At 33.0% G+C, this 24418-nt stretch overlaps 1 protein-coding gene across 1 annotated transcript in view; it reads left to right on the top strand.

The window, feature by feature from the left end:
- The window catches only part of LOC143234987 (Krueppel-like factor 6), a 178566-nt gene that overhangs the window by 132871 nt on the left and 21277 nt on the right, over positions 1–24418 (top strand). Inside the window, exon 2 of the mRNA XM_076472682.1 lies at positions 22961–23660. Coding sequence (XP_076328797.1) covers positions 22961–23660 — 700 coding nt within the window. The remainder of the gene's footprint in view (positions 1–22960; positions 23661–24418) is intronic.

The following is a 24418-nucleotide window of genomic DNA, read 5'->3' as shown; positions in this document are numbered from 1 at the left end:
CTCATTTGTCACTTATTTGCTCAATTTACTAAATGATATAAATCCTTTTGTGAAGCCGCAGCATCCTTTTCACACAGCAATACCAAAGACTTTGATATCATCAGCAAATTTATGTAATTTATTGACCATTCCTTCATCTACGTCATTAATTCAACTCAAACAGAGCAATGGCTCTGACACTGAGTCCTGAAGTACACCACTTTCAACATTTATCCAGTTTGTCTAAACTTTGTTAAATTGCTTTACAAAGCATCTTTTAATAGTCTTAACTTTTTCCAACAATTGATTAAGACCACTAGACATATAATTACTAGAAGACTTTCTATTACTTCCTTTGATAATAGGAGTGACGTTAGCTAATTTCCAATCTCTTAGATCATTATTCAAGAACTTACAAAAAACTATGACAAGTGGTTTACACATCCAATCCTAGACCGCTTTAAAATCCCCGGAGAAATATTATCTGACCCAGGAGTCCTATCATTCTTTGAACTTTTCAATTTCATTTTAACAATTTCAGAATTATTCAACTGTCTTGTTCAACTTTGCTTTCATCTATCAGTTGCTCAAGATGAGAAATATTGCATAAGTCTTTATTAGTAAAACCTGAAGAAAAACCTTAATTTAATTACCTAGACACTTCATAATCATTAGATACAAACCATTCTTTATCATCCTTCAAGGTTTATATCCCAATTCTAACACTTTGTTTACCCCTAATGTACTTTTTAAAATCCTTACTGTTAATTTTATGTTTTCAGCGAAATTGTTTTTCGTACAGCTTTATTGATATTCTAATTTTCTATTTGACTAACTTTCTTGACCTTTTATAATCTTCTGTCTTCTGTAAGAACAGTCACTTTAAAGTTCTTAAAATCTGTGATTTTTTCTTTAATTTTATCAATAATATCCCATGTAAACCAACCTGTTTTTTTTTTTTACTTGCAGCTTTAGTTTTTGTTTCTCTAAAGAATATATTTGCTTTGAATATTGAAAAACATTTTCTTTAAAAAAATCCACATTTTCTCTACGTCTCTAAATAGCTCAGCTGCCCAATTTACAACAGATAATTCTTGTTGCATTCTTTCAAAATCTACTTTTTTTAAATTTGCAATAAAAATATCATTATTCCTGATTTTCATATGCAACAAAACATCAAACTCAATACAGCAATGATCAGTTGTACCTAGCAGTTCCCCAATATTTCTACCCCCTCAGTAATTTCTATATTAGAAATTAACAATAAGTATAAAATAGCATTATTTTTAAAATGTTCTACGACCAATTGTTTAAGAAATCCATATCGGAACAGTTTCTAGAAATCTTTTTCCCTCATGATTTGACTTTAACATTTTCCAATCAATATTTCTGAAACTAAAATCACCCATAATTATGATTTCATTAGAAACTGAAATCTTAATTTTACTTTAAAGTCCCTCCTTAATTCCGTCAGTTTCATCTGGTGATCTGTAACAAATTCCTACTAAGAGATTATCCCCTTGATATCCACTAACAGAAATCCGAATTAATTCAATCTCCTTATTATTATCCTTAATATTCTCAACTTCAACAGGATGAAACTCACATTTTACGTATGGAACCACTGCTTTCCCTCTCTTTTCTATCCTGTCTCTATTAAGTAGCCTATGACCACGTACTTCAAATATCTTTTTGTGATAAAAAACACCTACATTTAACTATGTTTCAGTTATTCCCGTTATATCAAAATATTCTGTTTTTTAAAGTTATCTGTTTTATTTCTTATGCTTCTAGCATTACAATAGTAATATTTAAACCCATTTTTATAACTACTTTTGTATTGATTTTGTATACTAAACTTTCCTCTACATCTCAACTTTCTTTCATTTATATGCAAAAACGGCTCGTTTGGGTTGAGAAAATATTTTACATAGAAGAGCGAACAACGTTTCTCAACAAGTGGGTTTCTCGACATCACTGATTTCTTTCATTTAGTTTGTCTTTGCCCTCACCACTACCTAGTTCTCGTTTAAAATTTCTCTTACAAATGAGTTAATAGCTCTTGTAAACATGCAAGACCTTTTTTTATTTAAGTGTAAACCATCCATTACAAAAAGTTTCCTTTTCCTCTTCTGTGTCCAACCAGCCAACCTGATCATTCTTATATATTAATTTCAGCCTAGCATTTAGCCCTAGTTAACTCTTGGCAGTATATCTAACATAATTACTTTATGTCCTTTATCATTAAGTGATTTTATAAACCTCTTGTACTTATTAGTTAGCTCCTCTGACATACTCTTCCTTATATTGTTAGCTTCAATGTGCACAACAAAAACTACATCGTTGCCAGTCCCCTTCATGACATCTCTTGTTCCATCAGTTTTGCTTACCACCTGTGTGTTCCCCATGATAGAATAATTTAACTCTTTCCTCCCTAGTTTACCCCACAAACTATTCTATCCACATGCCGTGTCAAAGAATCACTTATGACTACTACCTCTTTAAGTTCGTAATCTATATCATTTCTATTTCCTTTTGTTTTCATCCTCTCAGATAGTTCCTCGTCTACATAAGCCAAAGGCTGAAATCTATTGCTTTACAAAGTAGGGTCTTTGCAATTAAAATCGCTTTTTTAACCCTAAATCTACCCTTTCTAATTTCCTTAATGTCATTGTTAATTTTAGTTGATGTCTCCCTTGCATGTAAAATGTTAAGCTCCTCTTGAAGTCTTACTGTTAACTCTCACAGTTTATACTTTTCTCCACTTAAGTTAGGATAACCTCAAAGTTTTCCTCCAACCTACAAACTCTACACATATAAATTAAACGTCCTCCCTACTAGCTTTCATAAAAGTGCATAGTAGTCCAGAGTTTCTAAAAAAAAAAACATTCTTTGCATCTATCGCACTTAACAAACTGGGAACGTTTAACGCTCGATTTAGTCTTAACCATTGTATTATTTGTAAATTAAAATAAATACTCGTTACTGTTGTTAAATACCAGTAGCCTGTTGTTAAGACTGTTTAGCCTAAGTTTGAAAATTAACTAGTTTTAAACTGTATTTATTGAATAAAACAATGTTTTTAATTTGTTTTGCAATCTCCTTGCAAGTTGAATTATAATTAAACCTAAAATACCGTTTGGGATACTAAACCTAATTTAACGTTAAACTACACGTTACAATACTAAAATTTAACTTAATAGCTTATACTTACTATTTTAATTCCCATTCTAGTTACTGTTTTCTTATTCAACTCTAATTTCTAAAGATAAAAATAATAAAACCAAATAACATTTAAATATCTACTATATTACAACAAATTAGCTTTCTTACGTATTCTCTTTTTATATAGCGCCATCTAAGAATTCATTTATTGTTTTGAGTGTAAAGTTACAAAATGGGCTCTATTTGTTTTATTCACTAAGAAGAATTGAATCCCAAATTCTAACATTATAATTTTGAACACTATTGATCCAACTGGGGAAAGGAGATGATAAAGCATTTATCTAATACTTTATTCGACTTTCTGTCCTATCTTTCAAGTAGTCATTTGTATCATCTCATATCCAGGAATTTATACAAATGACATTTTATTCTTTGCACTTTATAGTTATATTTACAAATTCTTATGAAAGAAAGGCATTTCAGCCATTATCTTTACATATTAATGCTCTTTGTTTTTCTTATTACTTTTCACTGTACTTTATTTTCACAACTTTTATTGCATTTGATACCTTTCACGATTATAATGTTCAACTGAGACGACAGGAAACACATACCCGAAACAATAATTACACGCACATTTAAATACTTTAGTTTCTTGAAATTAAGATAAAGTTTAAATAAGACATTTTTTTTTAATTAAAGTAATACATTATATATCTTTACAGTGTGTATATTATTTTTTCTCAGTTTTATGTAAGTTGATTATAAAAATTCTTTTTGGACGTTGTTATAGCTTTTACTTAGCTATTAACAAATTGCATTTCATGCAGTTATAATAAAACAAAGCGTCTTAACTAAATAAGCTACTTGAAAATACTGAAAAATTGCCGTTAATTTTATAGTATGTCTATGTTTTATTTTTTCATTGAAAAACTACACAAGCTAGGACGCGGGTTCTCCTTGTAGTAGAGTTCTGTTATTTCGAAGCGGATGATTCAAGTTAAAATTCGTGCTATGTTATAAAATATTCCCTTACATTAAACTGTGAATGTTGTGAAACTAACAGTCAGTCCTTTAGTGTGGATGGTGAGTGGTTGGATACTGTTGACTGGGTGTCCCTCCTCTGGCCAATAATTCAAAAGTATGGATGCAAGCAAACAACCATAACAGTTTGCCATAAATAGAAATTCTAATAAAATCGAAACGAGCCAACAAAAACTAGATAATACGATCTTTCGTGCTTATCAAATATCTTCATGTTGAAACGGTAGAACAGTGTCTCTTAAATAAAAAGTAGGCTCTGTTCTCTTAATACAAAGCTACACAGTGGTTTACCTGCACTCTATCCACTTTATGGCATCGAAGCCTGTATTTTATTGTTGTAACTCCAAATAAAGAGAAAATATTCCATGGTAGACACACTAATCTCCATGTTAGTTTTCTGTTACTTTTAAATGTTACATTTTGCTATTATATATCTATTTTTATTCAGTATTTTTCCAACGATACCACAACATATATTTTACAACAATATATAGAAATAGTTATAGAAATCGATGTTATTCTAATGTAGCGTTTTAACTTGTTATTCTCATTTTAGCATTAACAAGTAAAACGACAGTTCCAAACTTCTCAGTGTCTACACTGATAAATTCTCAGTTTGCTTACAACGTTAATAATGTAAGTGTTTGGTTGCCATAGTTTCTGTAAACTTTATTTATTAGAACTCGTTTTTGCAATAAATAAGTATATTCGGGTTGATTTTGCAAGTTAGGTTATGGGATAATGATCTGTTCTCGCTTATTTAAAAATATATGATATTCACTTAAAGAGATAAAAAATGTTTTAATTCGAAGAACACTGTGTGTCATTGTTGTATGAATACTTCAATTGTATCTCAGGACGGCTGATATGGGTATTAACACTTTTACCAAAATAAAGCAGAGACCAATGTTAACAAAAGTTAACCTGAAAATGACTTAAGAACATTGTTCTCTGCTTTATTTTGGTAAACATTTTAATATCCATATGAGCCGTTCTGTGATACATTTTTACTACAAGTGGGTTTCTCGTCATCACGGAATACCTTTATTGTTTATCCTTTCGTTTATTATTCTCATACCTATCGAGTTAGAAAATCTTCAGATATACTTTCATTTTATCTGCTTCTAAGAATAATTACTAAATGTATTTAATTACCTTGTAAATCATTTCTTTTATCATGTAATACGGAGATATTTATGAAAATATTAAGCTTCATTATGGATATGAATACATAATACGCCCACTGCTTATGCGTTAGAAGATACGTCACATCTGTTTGTTATATAGTAATTTTGTTTTATGTTTCGTTTTATAATCATTAATTACAAATTAATCTCTCTCACCCACATCACAAATATACCTATCTAAGCAGTCAGGAAAATCGCACTTAAAACATTCTTGTTTGATATCTTAGTAACAGAAGAGTTACAAACATACCTTCTAAACAAAATAATCTTGTTATGAAAATCTTTTAATAAGTTTGAAAAATGCCGGTTATTTTCGTTTCACAAAACCCTTATTTATGAAAAATATTTCAATTGTTTGAAATATGTTTAAGTCTAAATTATTTCAAATTTGATCTTTCGAAATAGACTAATACTGTTACATCATAGCATTTAATGTAAGAACTATCTTTCTTTTACTGTTATAGTGACTACTCGAAAACCTCTCTGCATGCATCTTCATGTAACTATAAATACTTCGACATATTCAACTTGATTATACTTGAATATTACATTTTGGTTATTTTACAAAACTGGTCATCACTGTGACATCTTTTAAAGGTGTGGCTCAAATAGTCTTCTTTGTAATACCATGATAGTAACTGGAAACGCCTAATTCGCTAGAGTGAAAATTTTCTGGAGAAAGTAGGAACCTGATTCATAGCTCACTTTACAAAATGCGAGTATATTTTTAATCTTAAGTGAGAGAAGAAACGCTATCAAGTGTATTTTTAGTCTAGATTTAAATGGAAACCAGAAGAAAAATAATAATCAAACTCGAAGTGACTAAATATTGAAATAAAGAAAGCCACAACATTCTCACCCTGTCGTCTAGAAACTTAATTTACAACAAATACATCCTTTAATTTGAGTGGTTCACACAATTATATGCATTATATAGTGGTACCAGAATCATAATAACCATCCTGGCTTAAAATTGGCGTGATCATGTGTTAACTCGCTTGAGCAATGACTAAATTAACAAATGATCAAAAATAGGTCAACCTGATTATTAATTATCCTCTTTCCTATCACTCAAAGATTAACTAATTTTCACTTTTTTATTTTGAGTGTGTATTGCTATAAAAACTTTCATTATCAAGAAATTAAAATTTTTAATCAAGTGTTAATATGATGTAAAGGTCAGTTTGTCCTGTAAGTTTGATAAGAAATAGGACTGAATTGTCACAAGCAAGTGAAATTATTCATTAATTTTTACTGACAGGAGAGAGAATCAGTTTGATAGGCTGAAATATTTTATAAGTTACACAATACTAGTTAATTTGAAATTGAGGTTTAACATGTCTATATTCTAACTAACAGTTAACGTTTAAAACTTTATTGTTTCACCTACAGTGTATTGCAAATATATTCACCCTTACCACTAATGTCACATTTTGATGAAATACAAATAATTTAAACAATTTGTTAGCGAAGTTGTTTTTATTAAATCTCTAATGATCAAATTGAAAACTGTTATATGTGAAGGAGTTAATTGTCAGCAAAACCTGCAAAGAAAATATGTAAATTGAAATTTACTGATTGCATAGGTATCCAGCCTCCTATGTCACTACTTGGCGGGAAGCACCTTTCGCAGCAGTTGCTGCTGTGAGTATTTTTGAATAGGACTTTAGCAGCTCTACATAATAGGACAGCGTAATATTTTCCCATTCTTTCTGACAAAATTGTTCTGGTTCTGACAAGTTCGTTAGGGATCGTTTTGAATTGCAATTTTCAAGTCTCCTTATAAAGTTTCTATTGGATTTAAATCAGAACTTTGTCTGGGCCACTCCAGAATATTCACTTTTTTCTTTTGAAACCACTCCATTGTGACTTTGACCTTGTGGTTTGGGTTATCGTCCTGATAAAATGTGATTTTTCAAACCAGTTTTAGAATCTTAGTTGACTGAAGCAGGTTTTCCTATAGAACTCGCCGGTACTTAGCACCATCCACCTTTCCCTCAATCCTGACAAACTTCCCAGTCTGTGCTGATGAGAAGCATCCCCATAACATGATGCTACCATCATCATGCTTGACAGCTGGAACTCTGTTGACTGGATGATGTGCTTGTATTGGGTTTGAGCCATGACGTTAAATTTTTAAATTAAAACAAAATATTCAATTTTTGTCTCGTATGACCATAATTTTTTTACATATGCAGTGTCATTTGCATGGTTTGTCGTAAACTACATATGAGATTAAAGATGATTATTTCTCATTAATGGCCCAATTTATGTATAAACAGGGGTATTGTTGATGTATGAACATAGACTCCCATCTCAACATCGAACATTGAAAATCCTTCAAAGCAACTTTTTTGCTTTACAGTTTTCTGCTTGCTCAATCGCTTAGTTTGGAAAGGCGGAATGATCTGGGTGGTGACTTGTTAGTATGAAGCACATTCCACTTAATGATGGGCTTCATCGTATTCAAGGGGTTAATCAGCGACTTTGAAATTTTCTTGTTACCTTCTCCTGATCTGTGCTTATCTAGCACGTTATCCCTGACTTGTTTATAACTCTCCTTGATCTTCATGGTTAGTTTGTTGTATCACTATGTGAGTTGTGGCTTGAACATACGCATTTACTTTTATATCAACTCAAGCCATTTTGATTATACACAGTCAGAGACCATTACACTAATGTTGTGACCTGTCAGACTAATTTTTTCCACCTTTACAGATTTAAGGTTGCCTTAGCAAAAGGAATGAATAGTTGTGCAATTCAGAACATTATAATTTTCTTTGAAAATCGATCTTATATTATATGTGTTTTTAGCTTCCTCATTTGAAATAGATTCTAAATATAAAGTCCAATTTGAAAGTTTTATGATTGCAAACTCAGATGATAACAAAATGTAGAAACTTTGCATGGGGTAAATACTTTTACAAGACACTGCACATTCAGTAGTTGCGTAATATGAGATTACTATTGGCAATATAATGTTAACTTGATAAACCTTGATTTTCAAACCTTGTTGTAAGATCAAATAAAGCTATTGATTTCTCTCTATGTAACATTTATCCATCTGAACTGCTAAAGTTATTGAACGTGGTTACAGGTAAAACACGTGGAAATGGCCTGAGAAATTTGCCATACAAAACGAGATAAAATTTATGGTAAGATGTAATGATAACTGGTCAATATATTATATAACTTTGATGACGATATTAAAGTTTTGGCTATGAGAAAGATGCCATGCCTCGCAAAAGGATGCCCCCTGCCAGTACAGGGGTAAGTTTACGGATTCACAACACTAAATTCAGGGGTTCGATTCCCCTCTGTGCTATAAGAAAACACATACATACTCAAAAGGATTTCAAGTATTGAGCGAGTTGGGTGAATAAATATTGATGACTTTTAACTTTAACAAATACATTGTAATACATGAGGAATACAACAACTTGAATTATAAATGCAGTTTTAATGGGCATAAGTTGTGGAACTAATATCATGGATGTAAAATATCTCGGTGTTCTGCGTCACCAACAATGTGCTGTTACTAGTACTAAGACAAATATAATTTTAGGGTTTTATCTACAGAAATATCGAATACAGCTCTAAAGAGGTTATAATGTCATTGTATAGGTTATTGGCTAGGTCACAGAAAGAAAAGTAAAATGTTGGATAAGGTTCAAAGGAGAGCTACTAGGATCATACCTCGGATGGAAATATCATATGACAAGAAGTTAAGATCACTGACATTGTTTGGGAAAAAAAGTTAGAGGGGATCTGATGGAGTTGTATAAAATTGTTAAGGAAATTGATAGTGTTTTAGCATAATACTTTTTTCTTACGTAATTGTAAGTATGGTAAGAGTAGTGGATACAAATATAAATTCTGACAGGGTTGGAGTCTTCTCCAGTTATGATTGGCTTTTGATGTGCGGAGGTATATAAGGCAGGTATATTAAAGGGATTTAAAGAAAAGTTTGATAAATATTTCAATGATAAGTGCTAATTTTCAGACATTGTCTTTACTGTGTACTTTAATTTAATGTATAAGACGGTCTAAAATCTAGATGAACTAAACGTTCCCTTTTTGTCTTTGAATGTTAAATAAAAAAAAACCGTAAGTTGAGAAGTACAGCGAAATCACTCTAGAAATACAATAATATTTATTTCGGTGTAAAATATCATGGACATTTTCTACAGTGGTGAAACTTACATACTAATATCTAAATTATGTTATAAGTAGGTTTATTATGGTTACTTCAAACAGCACCTATATTTCTTTTCAAGCAAACACTCCTTTTTCATTTCCTATCTCTCCTTAACTATTAAAAATATTTTTCTATCCGATGATAACACATCATATTATCAATAAATTAAACATTGTTATATTATAATCGTTTTAGAAAAATAGAAAATAATTTGTAATGTTCAAAACTAATGCCGTCTACTTGCTATCTTCCACAAAACAAAATTATAGAAGCCTATAATCTGATTGATTGAACTAGGAGGCAGAAAATATAATTATTCATATATTGTATTTTATATATGCAGATTCAGCCATAAAGCACGCTTTAGCCGCAGTACAGTGGATGATACATCATAAATCCCTGAGTTAGTTTTAGATGATGAATCTGTAAAATTAATATTAAGAGCATCATTATTAGAGATAAACTAAACTTAATGTGTAGCTTTCATTGACTGCTGTTTGTTTGTTTGTTTTTAAGATGTTGTAAGCGCAAAGCTGTTCAATGGCATATTTCGCATATTTACTGTATGTCCATAGCGGTGGATGAGACCCCACATTTTAGCATTTTAAGTTCTTGAGTTTACTTTGAAGAGGTGATAGTTTTAATATGAATTCAATACAATGAACATATGTTAGCTATTTCACTTCAGTATGTCACAATCCATAAGAATAATTAATAATCGTGAATAATATCTTGTTATTATAATCTACTTTACAGTTAAGAAATTCACAATCCCAGTGCGTTCGAAATATCAAAATATTTAAATATATTTTTTATGTTGTTTGTTTTGAATTTCGCTCAAAACTACACGAGGGCTATCTACACTAGCCGTCCCTAATTTAGCAGTGTGAGACTAGAGAGAAGACAGCTAGTCATAACCACCCACCGTCAACTCTATGGCTACTCTTTTATCTACGAATAGTGGGATTGACTGTCACATTATAACGCCCCCACGGCTGAAAGGGCGAGCATGTTTGTGTGACGGGAATTCGAATCCGCGACCCTTGGATTACGAGTCAAACGCCTTAACCCACCTGGATATGCCGGGCCTTATTATTTATAAAAAATGATATTTCTTTCTTTAAGACCCTCTCTTTGAGAAAAGAAAAAGCTTAGCATTTTAAAAGTACCATGTTCATAATTTAATATTTTATCTAGAATAACAGTTGCGATATATAATGAAAATGTGCATTGTAAAATCCATAAACAAATATTATAATGAAACTTTTAATAAAGTAAACTTAATGAAATCATAGCATCACGATATTACGTTCTTCTGACGTTCGTCTGTGCATGCAGTTTTGAATTTCAAAACACCACCGAATATTTAGCACTGTAACCTTCTTCCCATATGGAACTTTCCATATATTCAAGAAAATAGTTAATAGTTTTAAGATATAACAAAGCACATAAAATCCAGCATGGCTTTTAACTACCATCTGGTATTAAGCTATAAATTAGAACCTATTACTGTTTGAATTAATACGTATATATTGCAATACAAATTGACAACTATATAACTATTTTATAGGACTTAAATGGAGTTTTCACGATAAACAAACGAAGGTGAATTGAGTAGCGTGAAACTAGTAGAGAAGGTCTTAAAGGACTAATCTGAAGACGACAGAAACGCCTTTAAAAACATTGTACTTTTTTCCCAAGATCTGAAGACGAAAGACAGAAGTTTCTCGAAACATCGTCTTTTTTCCCCATCTGTTCCACTTCGTACATTAAATTCCAAGACATTTTCCATAAGTGTCACACTAGTGTAGACAGTTCCTGCCATTTTACCTGCGTTGTTGTTGTTTTTTTCGATATATATCTGTTATAATGGTATTTATTCAACCTCGTGAAAATCAAAATGGCTGTCTTTGCTATTCACGCTCTAATTCTAAGAGAAATTTATACATCAACGATAAAAATCGAGACATTTCAGGCATTTGAAAATTTGTTTTTTTCAATCATAAAAAAAAGGTGAAATTCTACCCAAAGTTTTAGTAGATGGCAGAGGATTATCAATTTGGTAGCTAACAGAATCAAAATGGGAAAAGAGCCGGCAAGACAATATATCGCGATCTTACAGGAACGAATATCATGAGTTACTGTTCCAGTTCTTATAAAATTAAGACTGTAAGATGAATTCAGTCAGAAATGGGTGTATTGGTTTTGCATGTATTAGTACTAAACTTACGATCTAGTGCTGTTGTGTTTAAGTCTGTTGAGCTTAAAGTTTTAGCACTTATATTAGTAGCACGTATCCCACTGCTACATTCCATGTAATGAATGACCCATTGCTGTTTTCTATGGCATTCGTAATTACATGAAATACTAACCTAATCTCAATTGTTATCGAATGCCATTAAAAATGTTATTAACTTTGTTTTGAATTTCGCGCAAAGCTAATCGAGGGCTATTTGCGCTAGACGTCCCTAATTTTGTAGTGTAAGACTAGAGGGAAGGGAGCTAGTCATCCCCACCCACGCCAACTTTTGGGCTACTCTTTCTTACCCACGAATAGTGGGATTGACTGTAACATTATGATGCCCCCAGGTATTTACTACCTACAACGAGTTACTAATTTTATACTCGTTATTGCACATGCTACTTTGTTATACAGTTATGTGAAAAAATTAGGACACCCTATGAAAGCCTGTGTGTTTTTGTAACATTTTTGGATATATAGATATTTAATCTCAATTTTAACAATACTGAAAGATTATAGAAATATAACTAAACAATTAAAACTGAAGAAAAACTTTTCAAGATTTTCTATAAATGTAATTCTACAAAAATGCATATTCTAAGTGAGGAGAAAGTTAGGACACCCCACCCCTAATAGGTAGTGTTACCCCCTTTGGTTGAAATAACTGCAGTAAGCCGCTTCTTGCAGCCATCTACCAGTCTTTGACATCGGTCTGAAGAAAGTTTGCCCCATTCCTCAATGCAGAATTCTCTCAGCTGTGAGATGTTTGAGGGGTTTGTTGCATGTACAGCCCGTTACAGGTCACCCCACAGCATCTTAATGGGATTAAGATCTGGGATTTGACTCGGCCATTCCAGAACTTTCCATTTCTTAGTTTTCAGCCAGTTCTTGGTGGATTTACTGGTATGTTTTGGGTCATTGTCGTGTTGCAGGGTCCAGGTCCGCTTCAGCTTCACTTTTCTTACAGATGGTCTCACATGATCCTCAAACACCCTCTGATACACGGTAGAATTCATTGTGGATTCTATGATTGTGAGCTGTCCAGGTCCTGCTGCAGCAAAGCAGCCCCAAATCATAACACTTCCACCTCCATGCTGCACAGATGGTATGAGGTTCGTTTCCTGGAATGCTGTATTTGGTGTCCAAATAATTCAATTTTGGACTCATCTGTCCAAAGAACATTATTCCAGAAAGCCTGGCCTTTGTCTACATTATCTCTGGCAAATTTCAGTCCGGCCTTGATGTTTCTCTTAGAGAGCAAATGTTTCCTCCTTGCACACCTCTCATGCTAACTTAACTTGTGCAGTCTCTTTCTGATTGTAGAGGCATGCATTTTCAAATCACAACAGTAGCCAGAGCCTGCTGTAGATCCCGTGATGACATGTTAGGGTTTTTGGAGACCTCTTTAAGCATCTAGCGGTCTGCTCTCGGGGTGAACTTGCTTGGACGACCAGACCTGGGCATGTTGACAGTTGTTTTCAAAGCCTTCCACTTGTTGACTATTTTCCGGACAGTGAAATGGCTGATTTCAAAATCTTTTGGGGATCTTTTTAAATTCCTTACTAGACTCATAAGCTGCTACAATTTTCTTTCTGAAAGCCTCAGACAGCTCTTTTGCTCCCACCATGGTGCTCACTCTCACTTCAACAGTCAGGAGCACACTAAACTAAATGTCTGAGGTTTAAATAGGGCAAGCCTCATTCACAATGCTGGTGTGGTTGGTACATCTGTGTGTGAGTTGAGCTATTTTAAGTGGGAATAAATGTGGGTGTGTCCTAACTTTTTCCTCAGTTAGAATATGCATTTTTGTAGAATTACATTTACAGAAGATATTGAAAAATCTTTTCTTCAGTTTTAATTGTTCAGTTATATTACTTTAATCTCTCAGTATTGTTACAATTGAGATTAAATATCCATTTATCCAAAATTGTTACAAAAATATACAGGCTTTTATAGGGTGTCCTAATTTTTTTCACATAACTGTACATGCTTCAAAATAAAAGTGAATAGTTTGAAATTAAATTAAACGATTGTTCCTCGTCTTTAAAGCTCCTAGATAACATCTCTTAAAAGACAAAAGTATTTGTGTGCCTTCATTTAGTTTTTGTCGTTCTGAGAAGAAACAAAATCAAGGTCCAGCATGGCTAGTTGGGTTAAGCCGTTGGACTCGTAATCGTAGGGTTGCGGGTTCGAATCCACGTCGCACCAATCATGCTCGCCATTTCAGCCGTGGGAGCGATATAATGTGATGGTCAATCTCACTATTCGTTAGTAAAAGATAGAGTTGCCCAAGAGTTGGCGGTGGGTGGGGATGACTAGCTGCCTTCCCTCTAGTCTTACATTCCTAAATTAGGGACGGCTAGCGCAGTTAGCCTTCGAATAGCTTTGCACGAAATTCAAAAACAAACAACCAACAAAATCAACTCATTATTCAAAATTGGGTGCAAGTAGTACAAAGAACAAAAATATTTAAAAAATATATATTAAAAATTACGAATATAGTAAGTGTTGAGGGAAAAATATATGAGAGTTTATGAAATATTAAAATTGCTGCTGTGAAAAAAATACACAGAGAATATCGAAATACAAAACTCCACAACTAACAATTGTAAGAAAATAAATCTGCATATAACGCATCTAAAAAACGGAGTCTGCCAATTAACAAATGGTAAAATTTTCGAAACACACGTCTGAATATAAAACATGAACATATATGATAAAAACACAATCGTACTGAAACCTTCGAAACGAATTCTATTATGAGTGACAAGTAGCAATTCTAAACCATTGTCGTTTCATATTAGCACAACCGATAACACCTTTAACATTAAGTGTTGTTGACAGGTAGTGCTTACGTATGTTAAAAAGGAAAAGTCGAACAATCTAGGTTCAACATGTCTTGCAAGAACCAAAGAAGAACAAATAATACATATTACCAGTAAAGTATTGTTTCACTGTGTCAGATGAACCATGATCATTTTGCGGATCTATATGGAAAAAAAAAAAAAGGAGTTAAATGAACTAAGAGTATAACTCACAACTAAAACAACTCATATTTCTCTTAAGGTTTTACAAGAGAGGCAAGTTATGCGTTTTTAATTTTTACTGGCAAAGTATAACATTTGTGTAGTGATGTATACGTATGTTGTCAGATCACAAGAAGCCTGAAAATAACTCAGATCACAGCGTTATTTACTCGTCTTTTGTGAGACTCTTAGTTAAGAGAGTATTTATATAATAGCCTCGTCGGCAGCACCATGCAACAGACAGGAGGTACATTAAATACCCTAATAATCGTTTCTTAAGACCGATACCAGTAACATACAAGATATGAAACACTAGTTAACCTACAAACAAATATAAAGAACAATCCCATATCTAAAGCCACAAAACATACATTTTTTGAATTTATTAGTGCACAAAAATCCTCAAAACCATCAAGACAGAATTGAACTACTACAGACTATAGCAAAAACGCATTCCACAATAATTCAGTTCTTCTATATCTGCACCCGCCAGTACAGCGATAAGTCTACAGATTTACAACGCTAAAATCAGGGATTCGATTCCCCTTGGTGGGCTCGGCACATAGCCCGATGTGGCTTTTCTATAAGAAACACACACACACACACACACTTCTGTTAACAATACAAAAAATCATTTACACAGTTTTAGCTTAAAATCCAAATCTATACATGATATTAAAAAATTAAAGCCCATCTTGTTTTGTGTGTTTTTTTTTATAACAAAGCCACATCGGGCTATTTGCTGTGTCCATCGAGGAAAATCAACCCCCTGAATTTAGGGTTGTTAATCGGTAGATTTTTCGCTGTCTCTGAGGGGGACTAAAGCCCAACTAAATCTAACAGGTAATTCAGATTTTGTATACCACAGAGCATTTGTAGTTTAAATAAGTGTGCAAATCACAGTATGTATGCTCCGAATTCTTGAATTCACATATAGCATTTGGAAGTATATAAAATAGAAAAGGAGGAATAAGAGGTTTATTTTGAACCTGAACCTCCCGAGTCTATGAAGACCTAAAATTCGACCACTAGAAACCCATACTAAGTTTGCAGGAAATGATTAGGTGATGAAATTGTTACCTGTCTTATTGTGATGCAACATTAAGCACAACATTGTTAAGATTTATGCTAATTATTAACTGCATACAGGTTTCGTTTCACATAACATTTGTTTACTATTTATTAATGTTATTAAAAGTCTGCAATTATCTGAATTTGGCCAGTTTACCCTATGTCTCGTGCTTTTTTAACCACTTACAGTATCAAGTACAAAATTTTCTTAACAACACTTTTTCTTTCTGAAATACAAATGGCCCGGCATGGTCAAGTGGTTAGGGCGATCCACTCCTAACCTGAGGAACGTGGGTTCGAATCCCCCTCACAATAAACATTCTTACTCTCTCAGCTATAAAGTAATAGAGAATCTCACTATTCGTTGGTAAAAGAGTATCCCTAGAATTAGCGATGGGTGGTGATGACTAACTGCATTCCCTCTAGTCTTACATTGCTAAATTAGGGGTGGCTAGCGAAGATACCTGATGTAGCTTTACGCGATATTCAAAACAAACTCTTTGCGACCGTGAGGTGTGAAAACAATTAAACGTGCTTTAAACAAGATAAACAAAACTCTGGAATTTAAGAGCCTGCAAAGATGAAACTGAGAAAAAAAGAAGGCAAGGGTGGATATACTATAATATTTACCCAAACTACAAACATCAATTTTGGTTTCATACTTTTACCTTAAATTAAATTTGGTGGAGTCATAAACGAGATTTGTAGTTTGAGTAAATAATGTTTACAGTATCTCCATCCTTGTTTGCTTATTTTTTAAGGTCCTTATTTGCAGACTTTTAAATTTCCAAGTCTTTATTTATCTTGTTTAGTGGTGTTTTATATGCTAAGTTATGGGCAGTGATTGTGATTCAAAACACATCTCACGCTGTAAAAAATAAAAGAATATTTTGTTGCGAAGCTACAGAATAGGCTATCTGTTCTCTGCCTACCGTGTTTATTGAAACCTGAATTTTAACATTATGGACCTTCATATTTACCGTATGGCATGAAATAAAAGTTAAAATATTCGAATTTCTGTGGATATTATCTACTATTAGTTTAATTCCAGACTGTGGAGACAGGCAGCCCACTGTGGAGCTTTACACTTGTTGTTTTTTTCTTGTTATGAAATATTAATGATGGTGCGCAAATCGTCCAATTTCATCGACTTCCATAAACGTGAAGCCAAAACCTCGCAACTTGCTCTACCTGCTGTTACTACTATTAGCAAAAAATATTCAGCACACAGGGGACAAAGAGAACTTGTGACGTATTTAGGTAGGGGCGAGAGGGGGCTCAGCTCCAGAGCCCATGGTTTTAATGGAGGCCTATTGATAATTTATTCTATGTAAAATTGCATGGGATGTAGGACCCACAAAAATTATTAGCTCCTGGGCCCACACAATCTTAAATCCTTCTGTACTATTAGTAGCAGGCGAAAAGGAGTAACATTTCACCCACTATATATAACAAGTTATTTTACCATATCTCGTTATTTATAACAATTAGTTTTACCATATCTCGTTATTTATAACAATTAGTTTTACCATATCTCGTTATTTATAACAAGTAGTTTTACCATATCTCGTTATTTATAACCTTCTCACTTTAAAAACAGATACTTTATGTTAATCTCATAGTTCAATAACCATAAACACTACATTATCCACAAAAGCCACAGCTATTTCTAAAGCTTCAGGTCTTTAGTTGAGATGTGCTTCTAGAACCCTACGACCGGAGCTGTTTTAGACACAGAGTGTAACGTATATGAGCTCATTATAAACACCCGTTAAATGTAGATTTCCCAGCTCTCACAAAGCAAACTATTACACATTATGTTTATATGAAGTCATAAATTCCAGTTTGAGCTTGCGATAAAAGTATCCCGTTAGAAAAGTATCTAAACCAAGAACTATTCTCTCCTCGCTTGTGTTCGGGTGTTCGTTTTTATAGAACTTCATTTATACCTCAGGGATTTTCAAGTATCATAAAAGAGCACATTTGCCTTGTAGAAACCTGCAAACAAAGCACAAAAATGGATGACATTATTTCTAGTCTGAACCTTTTAAGTAAAATAATTTAACAAAACGTAAACTCAAAGCTACTTCTTCAAACTACATTTTACATTATTAGAGTAAGCTGTGTGAGAAAGACGTTTTCGTTTTGAAACAGTTGTATTTATCTAACCAATATTACAAGTACTATCACCAAAATGTTTAGCACATGACAGTCTTTAATACGTAAAATTATAATTTCTCAGAGTAAGAGAAATAAAGATATAATGTTTGTATGTTACTAGAAACATACTGATTTCAATATCATCCAAGCTTATACTTATCTCTATTGAATTTTATACCCAGAAATAGCTTCTTTTTTCTCTTATTAGTAGCTCTGCTTTATTTACACCACATATAATTCTTACAGCATTTTTAATGAATATGCAAGTGTTCATAGATGTCCATGAGTATTTATGTGTTACATTAAAGAGGTTAGTGCACCTAATTGTTTATATGGCCGAGATTCAATCCGTTTGTTATTTTCAGTAATGAAGTACCAAGTCAATCACACAGCGTGGTACCATATATTCTACCACACGTATAAATGCTCTTTTGTAAATTACCAGTCCACTTACACACACAAATATATACTCTAAACCTTTCTTAACTTACAAGAGTAGAAAATTGTTCCGTTTTAAATCCAGTATTACTAAAAATACTGTAATGAGTAATTGCAAATAATATACGTTTAATTTGTTGAACAAAGCTATTCATACAGAGTTAGCAGAACTTCTGTTGTTAAACTTGTGATATTTTGGTTTACAAAGTTGTTGTTTTCTTAGTATAAACTTCACAATATGTTTCCAGTAGGGATTAAATCCCGAATTTTAGAAGTATAAGCTTGCAATAATTGGGATCTGTTTATAAAATTAATAATACTTTTAAGTTGAGGTATTGTATAATGACAGCACTGAAATGCGTTACAATATTTCTTCTTTTCTTCATGTAGAAATGATAACACATAAATATGTGCAAGTCTTGGTGGTTCTAAAGAAAAACAAAAGTCAGAAAATCACCAAACAGAGAACCTTTACACGAGAAACTGTATAATCACATCGAAGTTTACAATACAGCTTAAAAAATAAATAATTCTTATGTAGTATTATCTGAACCTTTAACTTCGCAATAGCTTATAACCGAAATTTTTTCAATGATTGAAAATAGGAAACGGAAAAATGAGTTGTATTCATAAATTTGTTCGCATGAAAATAACTCTTATGGAACCTCTTACTGATTTCTATTTTTAAATTTTAATGCTTCATTTGCTTTGTGACCTTTATTTCTGAAATTGGAACTACGATGTGAAGTTTGACCATGAGAAATCGTTGTTATCTTCCAGAAGCGTATGGAGAAATGCTTACACATATAGCCTCGGCTGACAACCCAATATTATGTTTGCTTACAAAAGAAACCTACACAGATTATTTTGATACTTTCAGCCGGAGTATTGCATACTTATATCTTTTAATATACACAGTGGGCTATCTGCGCTCTGTCCACCACATGGATCAAACCTAGGACTTTAACATTGTGAGTTCGTAAAGTTACTGATAATCCATTGCGGATTAATCGGTCTTAAGTGTTATTTTAACTAAAAATAGCCAAATTTTTCTCTCTAACACACATATTAAGTTATATTTAAAACAAAAATGCCAAGTTATAGATTTATATAAATTTATGGCTGGTGGTTCTGAAATTTACAATTACATTTAGAATATACGCGATAAGTATTTATTAAGAATTCGAATGAAATATTACAGTTTTTGGATATGAACAAACACTGCACCATTTATGTGAATCTAAAACGATTCCACTTGGTGAAATCAAACTTTCTTTTATCTTACAAAAATTTACTGCTTATGTGTTTTTTCATGGGAAAGTGGTTGGCGTACTAGGCTGCTGATGGAATGGTTAAAAGTTATGATTAGTGATATGCAGCTCTGAATATCCTCCAACTTACAGCTGTGGGTGTGTTACAAAAGCGACAGTCAATCGCGCTACTTTTAGGTGATGATACTGCTGACTGATTTTCTATACCTATGGTCAGAAAAGTTTTATAAGGGTGGCTATGCCACAGCCGTGGAGACTGACCGGAAATTTTAGCCCGTGAGTAGCATAAGGTTCCATTCAGTTGAAAATACCAAATTGCTACACGAAAAGGTTACAGTACACTTTATGGCCAGAATGGGCCTATTTTTCGTTTTGTCCAATTTTCCTCTTTTTTTTCTTTGACAACTTGTAAAGAAATTGCTGACAGCAGCGGAGAGTTCACACTTATGTAATGAAGTTAGTAACATTGCAATAATACACATAATAATGTAATTTTCACGTAATATGGGTATTCATTCTATTACACAGCAATAAATAGGTAAGGGCGTCTTTGGAGGATGGTAGAATATTAGAATCCTATATCAAGGTCGTTTTACTTAAAACCATTAACTTCACGGAGCGTGCAAAGAGAATTAAAGTTATTTATATGCTCAAAACCACATACTGCATATATATGTCCATAATAACTATTTGAAAGATATGTATGCTATTTGCAATACTTTCTTTTATCATCCCTCACGAAAAAATGTTAGATTTATTTTAATTTGATAAGTCAGCTTATGGAACGAACACATGCTTAGTGACAGTTTGCATCATAAATAACTATTATTTTTTAAAAAGAAATATAAATTACAGTGGGAGGCTGAGGGCAAATGGAAATTTATTTGACTGTGAGAAGTGTGAAAAATTATTTTATATAATATTATTCTTTATGGAAAAGCCGTTGTTAAAACATAAGATTATAATACTTTCAGAAATTAAATACTTTTAACGTCTGAACTAAATTCAGTAATATATTATGATATTAAAGTAAATAAATTACATAAGTGTCATTGAAGGTATTATATTTCAAGACATTGAGCGTTAAACTTATGATGAGTGTATAAGTTATTCAGTTGAAAGAGTATGTAACGAACGTGATATAACATGGCTTACATCAAATGGATGGTTTTATCAAAGAAAATATTCCTCATGCTATGCATGTAGTCACTCTATCTCCACCTTTCTTAGAAAGAATATAGTGTAATAAAAACTATATCTCTCATATTTGGTATAGCTTCTCTTATAATAAAATATGCTGTTATTTTTTGAATAGTTTATGATTTAGTGTACATGAAGTAGATTACACAAGTTGTGTTATGATAAATAAAAGAGAGTTTATGTCTTTAAATCACCCACATCGAAGACATTTTATTGCTTCATTTTTGTCCTGAAGCAAGTGGAAACAGTATCAGATCGAGATATAATGTTATTTGGTGTAAAAATGTCGAGATGCATTTATGATTTATGTACAGTTACGACAGAAAGTGTTCGTACTCCCGCGTCCCAAGTGGTTTTTTGCTCATAACTTAAAAATGAATGCGAGTAGGATAATAGGAGCATGGTATGTATTATAAATATTATACTAACACACATTTACATAATGTTTTATGTAAATTAAACGACAAATAAACTGTTTATAAACAAATAACCAAAAATAGGAGGTGCAGAAAGTGTTCGTACAGTTCAGAATGTGTGAAAAAAAAACTGATATTCCCGTAACAACGTTGTTTAGTTTGGCGAATAAACTACATTATACCATTCCCGAAACTAGACACTGGGTTCATAATTATTGGAATTTAGCCGGCAAAAAATTTACTTCCGACAATTTAGCGCCGTCTCCGTCATTATCTGCTTGGTCATCATGGCGAACAGGAAACAACTGTCCAGTGATTTAAAAAACCGAATTATTGTTAAATACAAGTCTCGTGTGTCTCTTTCCAATATTGCTACACAACTTAATGTGCTGAATTCTACTGTTCAAAGCATAATTCCAAGTTTAAGCTTACAGAATCAACTGCTAACCTCCCTCGTTCCAGATGCCCCATCAAAATTCCAGTGATAACCAAGAGATTAGGTTCTCAGAGAAGTTAGTAGGAAACCTCGGTTAACACATAATGACATACAGGAACTGGTAAGGGAAACTGGGGTTGAAGTAAGCACCTCTACAGTTACGAACATGTTACGCTCTTCTTGGTTCAAAGCATGCCGCCCTCATAGAACTCCATATTTAAAGCCTGTTCATTTAGAAGCACGATTGAGGTATGCAATAAAACATGTAGATAAACCCTTTACCTATTGGAAGAGTATTCTTTGATCAGACAAGACTAAAATCGAGCTTTTCGTCCACAATAATGTTCGATATATTTCCATAAGAAGGAGGAACAAAATCTTCCAAAAAACACCGTCCATACAGTTAAACACGGAGGTGGCTCGATCATGCTATGGGGTTCCTTCAGCTGTAGGCAACCTTCACCGCGTCAACGGAATCATGACAAAAGAAGAGTACGTTGATATATTAGACCCTTATATCGAGAATGATGCTCGAACTTGCGGCTTCGGCGTCGTTGGATCTTCCAGCACGACAATGATCCTAAACACACATCGAAATATGTGCAATCCTGGTTGCAGAGGAACCATATAAGAGTTCTGGAGTGGCCATCGCAGTCACCCGATCTCAACCTAATTGAAAACGTTTGGCATGAATTGAAGACCAGGGTTCATCAGCGTCATCCGAAAAACTTGCAAGAGTTGGAGGCCTTCTGTAAAAAAGAATGGAAGAAAATACCAGTCGAGTACTGTCAAACAATCATGGAGGGCTATGAGGAGAGATTGCGCCAAGTGATTCTACACAACTGACCATTAAAGTAGACGCACAAACACTTTCTGCTCCTCCTATTTTTGGTTATTTGTTTATAAACAGTTTAATTGTCGTTTAATTTACATAAAAAAATTATGTAGATGTGTGTTAGTATAATATTTATAATGTACCATACTTTCATTATCCTAATCGTGATAATTTTTAAGTTATGAGGAAAAAACTACTCACGACTCAGGGGTACGAACACTTTCTGTCGTAACTGTAGCATATAATACAATGGCTTGATTTTCAACATACATATTTTATTTATATTTTCCAGACGGTCCTCGAAATGGAACGGTACCTGAGGGATGAACCTAAAATATACCCCTGTAAACAGCTAGAGAATGAGGGGATACAAGGACCTTTAAACTTGCTTACAATAACAAACGACAGAGAGTCGTCTTCATGCGACTCTATATCCGATCATCTAATTACTTTTAGTTCTACTAAAGAAAGTAGAAATTGTAACACTGATGGTGGGAATAGTAGTGGAGGGGAAGATAGGCTTAGTGTTTCAGATGTGGACATCAGTGACCACACCTCCGATAATACAATGTGTAGCTCCATCATGTGGAAAACTGCAGAATGTGATGTTACCGCCTCTGAACTTACAAATAAATTTCACACTTTGAAAAAGAAGTCTTTGTTATCTGTGTCAGGTGAAGACGGAATTTCTGTTAAACTTCTAACTAAAATAGGAAATTCATCAGAGGTCGCAATAAAACGACGTATATCTCAAAATTTGAGCGTTAGTGCTACTTTACAACTCTCTGTGCCCACAAAGACCTCGATTCTTCAAGACAAAACATCAACATTACGGCCTCGAATATTAACAAGTAATCCTTCACCTGAGTCTCACTGTCATATTGACCTGGTTCCAGATAATAAGAGAAGAATCCACAAGTGCCAATACAGTGGGTGTAAGAAAGTGTATACTAAGTCTTCACATCTAAAAGCGCATCAGCGAACTCACACTGGTAAGTATACACAAGTTACCATTCATCATAAATTACTAAAGTTGCAGGCAAAACAACTTTGAACCAAATCTTCCCATAATTTTACAGATTTTTATAGACAAGCTCATTCCGTCTTTATTTATTTTGTATCCAAATAAATGCTCTGTCGGTGGTATGCCGCATGTTTCTCAATAAAATATCGTTGCTAAACATTGCGATAATTTTATGTGAAATCTACAGTCGCAACTATGGACGAGAGACAATGATTACATGTTGATGATGCCTCAGATGCTAATATACATGTTAAAATGACACGTTTGGATTATAATAAACTTAGTAATAATACATTAATTAGAAAATCGGGAAATAACCAAACCTCGTCTGAGTAACGAAACTGACATCAGTTGTTAGTTTCAAAATGCTTGAATATTAAACTATGCATTAATAATGTGTTTGGGGCTACAAGCTCTACATTTGACGATACTACGATTCGGTGTTATAGACTCTGTATTGGTTTATACTAAAGACATTCACGTAAATCATCCATAAAGAAATTATTTTCACCAACAAAGTAGCAGTTCATGAAATTCATTCTCACGAAATTATTACCATAATTAGAGTTAACTATTTTCAAATGAAAATGAAATAAATTTAAGCTATGTTTCATTCAGTTACCTATTTTCATTAATTAATGACGTTGTATCTTAAACAAAAATGAAAATTTGGACTGGAAATTTAACTTCCTAACCGTATCACAGCATTGCACTTGTGATGTTACT

This window comes from Tachypleus tridentatus, chromosome 12 (assembly GCF_004210375.1).
Source record: "Tachypleus tridentatus isolate NWPU-2018 chromosome 12, ASM421037v1, whole genome shotgun sequence".
In the NCBI taxonomy this organism is placed as follows: domain Eukaryota; kingdom Metazoa; phylum Arthropoda; class Merostomata; order Xiphosura; family Limulidae; genus Tachypleus; species Tachypleus tridentatus.
This window is presented reverse-complemented; position numbering and strand designations above follow the sequence as displayed.